This window comes from Phoenix dactylifera, unplaced genomic scaffold (genome assembly GCF_009389715.1).
Source record: "Phoenix dactylifera cultivar Barhee BC4 unplaced genomic scaffold, palm_55x_up_171113_PBpolish2nd_filt_p 000298F, whole genome shotgun sequence".
NCBI lineage: Eukaryota > Viridiplantae > Streptophyta > Magnoliopsida > Arecales > Arecaceae > Phoenix > Phoenix dactylifera.
Window position 1 is genome coordinate 180,550 of NW_024067775.1, and position 7,741 is coordinate 188,290.

The following is a 7,741-nucleotide window of genomic DNA, read 5'->3' on the forward strand; positions in this document are numbered from 1 at the left end:
CCACCTTGCCCTCTGGCTTCTTTATCCTATGACTTCTTCGAAACTACTTCCTCTTCAGCTTCTTTGTGCCACGACTCTTTCCAAGAACTGCTTCCACTACTTGTCACACCCATCTTCCTTCTTGACTTCGATCAGTCCAAGAACTACTCTCATGGAAAATTACTACCTCTAATGGATTTCTTATACAGAAAACTCCATCCTTATTGTGAAGTGTTAATCTCTAGTTTGTTATCTTATACCATTCATGCAATCAACAGTTTAGTTCATTTGAAATTCCTTAATTAGACAGTACTAATACTCTCGATTTATACTTTCTATTCGAGAAAATATCTTAAAATCAGTTATGGCTCCAAGTTTGCATCTTTGCATAGCTATGCCAGTACCCGTTCGATGCTATATGTTCCAAATTAATGAGATATATATATTTACAGTGGTTTGTTTCAAATGAGAACTTCTAGAGACCACCTAAAGTTTTATGTTTGTGCTTACTATTTTCCTTTGTCTTACCTTTCGGAATTTTTGTAGGGATGGAGAGTACACATCTGCGACTCAAAACAAAAAGTCAGCCAAATTCAAGATATGCAACAACTAGCATTTTACGGAGTCGGTAGGCACACGCAGTATTCTTACTTGTCTCTGTTCCATACTTCAATCAAAAAAAATACCCAGAAGATAGCATCTCCACCAATTTCTGACCCCCTCCACCCTTTAAAAAGAACCCATACACACACACACACACACACACACACAAAAAGAAGTAACCGAAGGCATAGCCTAACTTTACCTTGGATCGCCTTGAATTCTAGGATGTAGAAATCAGACAATATGCAGCTCCCTTGAAATAATAAATCATATAAAAGAAAATTGGGTGAGGATGATTCTTGGCATAAGTAAACTATGATAAGAAACTTGCATATCAATAATTAGAACAAGCCACGAGCTTTGCATGCGTTTTTTGGACTGGCACAGAGAATACGAACATGATTCAGAAGGTATCACACAATATTAATAATTTAGAGTTGAACAAACTGGAGCTTCACACGCAGAAGCACTCGGAACTTCAAGTTAATAGTATAATAGATAGTCCTATTACCGAAGCAATGACGCAGCCCCCTCGATATTGAGTAGTTGTAGCAGAGAACAGAGCAGGGTATATGCCGACCAAAGATCGAACACCTTTCCGTTCGTCACGCTTTCCTCTCCCTAACCCTGACAGGCAGACCGCCCTCCATCCTCATCGTCGTCGAAAGCTGGAGCTTCCCCCTCTCCTCCATCACCTCCACATCAAACCCCTCCAAGATACTCGCCGCCACCGCCTTTATCTGAATGTACGCCATATCCTTCCCCAGACACATCCTCGGCCCCGCATGGAACACCGAATACCGGAACGGGCTCGCCGGCTGGAACACCCCATCCTCCATCCACCGCTCCGGCCGGAACTCCCCGCAGTCCTTCCCCCATATCGCCTCCGCCCTCCCCATCGCGTACGCGCTGTACATCACCGTCCACCCCTTCCCCACACGCGTCCCGTCCGGCAGCTCGTCCTCGTCCCGGCACTCCCTCGATATCAGCGGCGCCGGCGGGTGGAGCCTCATCGACTCCGACACCGCCGCGTGGAGATATACCATCTCCCTCAGTCCGTCCAGCGTCAGCACCTCGCTGTCGTAATCCTTATGCCGCGATTTGACTAATTTGATCTCCTCTCTTATCTTCTCCGCCACTTCGGGCTTCGAAGAAAGGACCCAGAAGAACCAGGTGAGCGCCGAGGGCGTGGTGTCCCCTCCGGCGATCACGAAGCTTATCAGGATATCCCGGATGAACTCGTCCGAGTGGGATCCATCCGCCACTAATCGAGACAGGAAGTCGCTTCCCCGGCCGCCTCCACTCTGCCCTCTTCTAGACTTCACACATTTTTCGACGAATTGGAGAACGATTTCCCTTGACTTCCTCAGGCGCCTCTCCCGTCCGAAGTCGAGCCACTTGCCGAGCTTCCACATCAGCGAGAATGGCATCAGCGTCCTCGCGACGCTGAGCACCGAGGTCTCCAGGAACGCGTGGTAGAATTCCTCCCCCTCCTCGCTCTCTCTGGAGAGGCATTTGAGGTCCTCGCCCAACACCAGCTTACAGATGTTAGCGAAGGCGAAGCGCTCGAGCACGTCCTGGAGGTCCAGCACCTCGCCGCTTCGGCTGGCTCTCCTGAGCAAAGGCATCAGCATGTCGGCGGTCTGGCGGCGGACTTTGTCGTGGACGAAGGCACGGAGGGACTTGGTGTTGAAATCGAAGCTGGCTGCCTTGCGCTGGACGAGCCAGTCTTCGCCGTTGGCGTTCAGGATGCCGCGGCCGAGGAAGTCGTGGAAGGTGGCCAAGATGCTGTCGCCCTTGGGATAGTTGTGAAAGTTGGTCCGGGTCACGTGTTCGACGTTGGAGGGGTTGGCGGTGAAGACGAAGGAATCGACGGTGACGGTGCCGGTGGCGGAGGCGGGGATGAGCTCCGCCACCCAGTAGACGATACGCCGGCCGTTCTTGACGAGAAGGGGGAGGTTTCCGATGATGGGGTAGCCCTTGAGGACCGTGGATTTGGTGGGCTTTTGGGGTGGGTCTTGTTTGAAGAAGAGAAGAAGGGCGGAGCAGAGGAAGGAGAAGAGGAGGATGGAGGGCAGGAGAAGAGAGGGGAGCTCCATCTTTTATTCGTCTGTTTCTTTGAGCTCTTCCCTCCCTCTCATGGAGTCATTTGTAGGTCAAACAGAGGAGAGCCCTGCTTGGTGGACCCGGCCACCGGCAAACTTGCCGCTCGTCACCATCGACTGTTGCGGGCGGACCATCTGAACTCCTTATCCCGAGTTCGATTTCTAAACACTAGATATTTTTTTTCTTTTTTTTTACTGCAATGACCCGCCACAAAAGTCTGTCCATGTAATTACGAATCAAAATGACTCAGCAAAACCCAATCAACCTCAGTCACAACCATCATGGTCGAACCTTATCCAAAAAATCATTTAAACTCAGAAACTCAAATCTAATGAAGCCCAATTACAAAGACCATAATTGGTCCTTAATTAAACAGTATGAAGCATCACAATTGATCTATGATCAGATCCAAAAGAAAGCTCTTAGTAAAATATTCCTTTGACAGCCATAAATTGGGACCAAGTCTATTCTTATATCATTTGTAATAATCAAAAGAAATTTAGCCAGAAAGTATTGCCTAAATCTTTTGGCCTTGAATATGTGCCCAAGATTTATCCAACACTAACATGGAACTAAATACTCGCTTGTGCTGAGCTTCACATACAAAATGCGTTGAGCCCGGCAAGAATGCCTAGATTTAGACACGAAGAAATGTCTTATTATATTTGTTGTATGTCCAAAAAATCTTGGATACTTATATAAAACTAAGAAACATAAATAATACCTTATGGTTAATCCTTTTAGGTGAAATTCCGAATCACTATATCTTTTACAAAATTAATGAAGATATAAGCAAGTGATCATATTTCTTAATTATTTTATATTATTATCTATTATACTATTTTCTTGAGTGGAAATGGCAACTATTTAAAAATTACAATTTATTTTACCCTAAAAATAATTATAATTTTATTTTTAGTTTTTTAGATTAGTGTGAGTTCGCCAACAATTGTCATTACTTCTGTCAAACAAAGAAATACGGGTTGATTATCCAAAGATACTGACATTACGCGACTCTATATTCAGTGTATTTGGATGTCAAATAGACATGGACTTGTGATAATAGGTCGAATTGGATTCTCTCATAGGATATTAATGCAATCAAATGAAATGAATGCTAGTTAATTGGATCAAGAAGTCAACTCAAAGGGATTGTTCTCGTTTCATGGAGCATACGCCAAAGACCTGTAAGTCTTCTCTACCAAAAGCAAGCTATCACTAAATTTTATGCAGACCAGCACATCAATGTGTCGAAGCTCCATTGGCTCGCAACTGTGATTTTTCCGGCAGTGGTTGGGAAGGGAGATGCTTCGTAACAAAGGTGCTTCTAGAGAACGTAGAAAGGGCCGAACAATGATGTGACCATAAGAGACTTGACTGAAGGATGGCGAGGAATGGTGAAGGATCAAGAAGAAAATGGAAAGAAAATGAGAATTCTCCATGGCATGACACAGGATTTTTTATATCATCTCACTTGCATAAAATCCTTTAATCGTTTTACACTTGCTCTTTAGTTCAATCATATGTATTTTTATTGCACTTTGTGTAAACACACATTATCAATAAGCAGATCATTATTCAATTAAAATTTCGACTACAGAAGCATGGCCACTGTTTGAAACATAGATAAAGTTTGTGATGACTAGTCTCTTAGTTGTCCATTTATTTCAAAAGGATCCACACATTTCATATTTATTTATTCTTCAGTCACTATATTTTATATGAAAATTTTCGGCCATTCATTTTATTCAAACCCAAGTTTCCTATATCCATATTTTTGAACCATAGTGATCTAACAATGAAAAGTATGGTTCAACAAACCGATAGACCAACCTTATTTGGTTAGTTATCTATTTTCTTAAGAAAAAAAAATCATCACCAGTGTTGTAAATGCTTCTTCTTCTCCTTGCTTTTTTTTTTTGGTAGCAAGAAGCAGGATAGCGTACTCTCATTGTAAGCTCTTAAGTCATCAAGCATAAATTTATAGAAAAGATATATAACCAAACAAACAAGTTATTTCCTAAATTATCTTTATTAATGTATATAATATTCATTATAATTTCACAACAGCTCCTATATCAAAACACATTGAAGAGGAAGCAAGAGAGAGATGAACACATTGACCATGCTATTCACCTCTCATGAAGTTTCTTGTATTACAATGGCACTGCACCATGCCCATACACACGCAGAAAAGTGGGGGAGAGAGAGGGAGGGGACTACTTTGATATCAAATACTCCTCTCCTTGACCCTCACAGGCAGCCCTCCCTCCATCCTCATCGTCATGGAAAGCTGGTATTTCCCTCTCTTCTCCACTACCTCCAGCTCAAAACCTTCCAAAATACTCGCCACCACCGCCTTCATCTGGATATACGCCATATCCTTGCCCAGACACATCCTCGGCCCCGCGTGGAATACCGTGTACCGGAACGGGCTCGTCGGCTGGAATACCCCATCCTCCATCCACCGCTCCGGCCGGAACTCCCCGCAGTCCTTCCCCCATATCCCCTCCGCCCTCCCCATCGCGTACGGGCTGTACATCACCGTCCACCCCTTCCCCACATGCGTTCCGTCCGGCAGCTCGTCCTCGCCCTTGCTCTCCCTCGCCAGCAGCGGAACCGACGGATACAATCTCAGCGACTCCGACACCGCCGCATGGAGATATCCCATCTCCCTCAGCTCGTCCAGCGTCAGCACCTCGCTATCATGATTCTTATGCCGCGATCGGATGGATTTGATCTCCTCACGTATCTTCTCCACGACTTCTGGCTTCGAAGAAAGGACCCAGAAGAACCAGGTGAGGGCCGTGGGCGTGGTATCCCGCCCCGCGAGCACGAAGCTTATGAGGATATCCCGGATAAACTCGTCCGAGTGGGCTCCGTCCGCCGCGAACCGAGACAAGAAGTCGCCGCCGCCTCTACTCTGTTCCCTTCTCGATGTCACGTATCTCTCGACAAACCCGCGAACGATCTCTAGCGATTTCCTCAGCCGCTTCTCCGACCCGACGTCGAGCCACTTGCCGAGCTTCCATATCAGGGAGAAGGGCTGCATCGCCCTCTGGACGCTGAGCTCCGAGGCTTCGTGAAACGCATGGTAGAATTTCTCCCCCTCCTCGCTCTCCCCAGAGAGGCATTTGGGGTCCTCGCCGAACACCAGGCTACAGATGTTATCGAACGCGAAGCGCTCGAGCACGTCCTGGAGGTCCAACACCTCGCCGCTCCGGCCGGCTCTCTTCAGCAGAGGGATCAGCCCGTGGACGGTCTCGTGGCGGACTTTATCGAGGACGAAGGCGCGGAGGGACTTGGTGTTGAACTCGAAGCTGGCGGCCTTGCGCTGGAAGCGCCAGTCTTCGCCGTTGGCGTTCAGGATGCCGCGGCCGAAGAAGTCGTGGAGGGCGGCCAGGAGGTCGTCGGCCTTGGGGTAGTTGTTGAAGTTGGTGCGTGCCAGGTGTTCGACGTTGGAGGGGTTGGCGGTGAAGACGAAGGGGACGACGGTGACGGTGCCGGTGGGGGACGTGGGGATGAGCTCCGCCACCCAGTCGAGAGTACGTCTCCCGTTCTTGATGAAAAGGGGGAGGTTTCCTATGATTGGGTAGCCTTTGAGGACCGTGGATTTGGTGGGCTTTAAGAGGGCGTCTCGTTTGAAGAAGAGAGAGGCGGAGTAAAGGAAGGAGAGGAGAATTATGGAGGGGAGGAGAATAAAGGAGAGCTCCATCCTTGCTAATTTACGCTCCAATGGAGTTGTAGCTGAGGAGTGCTCTTCCTCTTTGCTTCAACTTCGTCAACGGCTTGGGGCAGCTCCTACCAGCTGTTGTTATTGTGCCATTTTCACTGCTTAATTAAATAAAATATATTTCTAAATTATAATTCGTCAACTTTTAGCTGGGAATCCTTCATATGATTGATTGCTACGTTTTCTTTGTCCGTTATATCACTTGATGATGACTGCTAAAACAATTGCACTGGTATTCGCAATTCAATTCAGATCAGGTTAAATTTGAATAACAGCAGCAATTGTCCCTTTGGAAAATCTAAACTAATTTTAGAGGGTTCAATTCAGATAATTAAAACCTTTGCTTTGAAGGTGTCGCTAAATGTTGATCAGGACATGGTATTAAAGTATTCGAGCCATGTAATTATATGTGTTTTGGGCTCCGGATCCTCACATGCGTGTTTTTAGCAAGTTCGTGCGAATGCACGGCCTGCTACGAATACCAATAATCAGAAAAAAAGATAGGGTTAAAGATTTGTTAGCACGAGTCCTCCTTAAATAGCTTTCACTGTGCTAATAATCCATGCTTCAAAGAGGAGGAGATAAGTTGTAGAGGAGGCTAACATTCTATTCTAAGATTTATGGATACACTATGATAATTTAAGCAGGTAAAAGTGAAGGTAAATATGAGGACAGAGATAAAGATAAAGATAACAATGACTATTTGATTGGCTAAAGAAATTTTTCTGAAAGTTACATTCTATTATTTATATACGATATTATAAACGGTTTGGTAACCGTTAATCTTTAGTGCTGATATTTGGTCATGTTCGGTCTTTTACTTCTTTGATAGTTATAGTATCTGGTGCTAATCATATTTTCACTCTTCGTGTACTGATGACCATCAGGTCTTGTTCAGTATCAGAATTTTGTTTGGAAGGCTAACAGAGAAACCCCATAGATTAATGTACCTACTCAGGCTTAAACTTGACATGATTAGTCCTTGCTCGATCTTTTGATAGTTCTTCAGCATAGGTAGAGCAATGGTTTCCTTACTTGGTTTGTAAGGTGCCATATTCACCAGGTTGTTTCTCATTTACTTAATGGGTCCTCAGGTAAGATCTGATGATGTCGAAGCTTCAGTCTTTAGGCACTTTGTTTAGATACTTGGTTCGAGACCCTTTGGAATTGAAATCCTCTTTTTGTTTTATGTCATTCAATGCTACTATGTGTATAATTATTCTCTGATGTTAAGATATGGTGCAAACAAACTCTTATGTAGAAAATTATGTCCTCTATAATCATATTGAATAAATGTTTTTTTGTTTTTTTGCTTAGGCG

General features: G+C 45.1%; 2 protein-coding genes across 2 annotated transcripts; both read right to left on the bottom strand.

The window, feature by feature from the left end:
- Positions 1 to 878: 878 nt before the first annotated feature.
- LOC108511762 (cytochrome P450 94A1-like) lies at positions 879 to 2,810 on the bottom strand. Its single transcript, XM_017846008.3, has one exon. It carries the CDS (start codon positions 2,679 to 2,681, stop codon positions 1,188 to 1,190), a length of 1,494 nt encoding a protein of 497 aa, XP_017701497.1. The 5' UTR covers positions 2,682 to 2,810; the 3' UTR covers positions 879 to 1,187.
- A 1,886-nt stretch (positions 2,811 to 4,696) lies between these two features.
- On the bottom strand, positions 4,697 to 6,555 carry LOC103720465 (cytochrome P450 94A1-like). Its single transcript, XM_008810178.3, has one exon. It carries the CDS (start codon positions 6,401 to 6,403, stop codon positions 4,919 to 4,921), a length of 1,485 nt encoding a protein of 494 aa, XP_008808400.2. The 5' UTR covers positions 6,404 to 6,555; the 3' UTR covers positions 4,697 to 4,918.
- Between the last annotated feature and the right edge of the window lie 1,186 nt (positions 6,556 to 7,741).

What these genes read in the sequence shown, in the direction of transcription:
- LOC108511762 (XM_017846008.3), bottom strand. Translation starts at nt 2,681, where the DNA reads ATGGAGCTCCCCTCTCTTCTCCTGCCCTCCATCCTCCTCTTCTCCTTC.
- LOC103720465 (XM_008810178.3), bottom strand. Translation starts at nt 6,403, where the DNA reads ATGGAGCTCTCCTTTATTCTCCTCCCCTCCATAATTCTCCTCTCCTTC.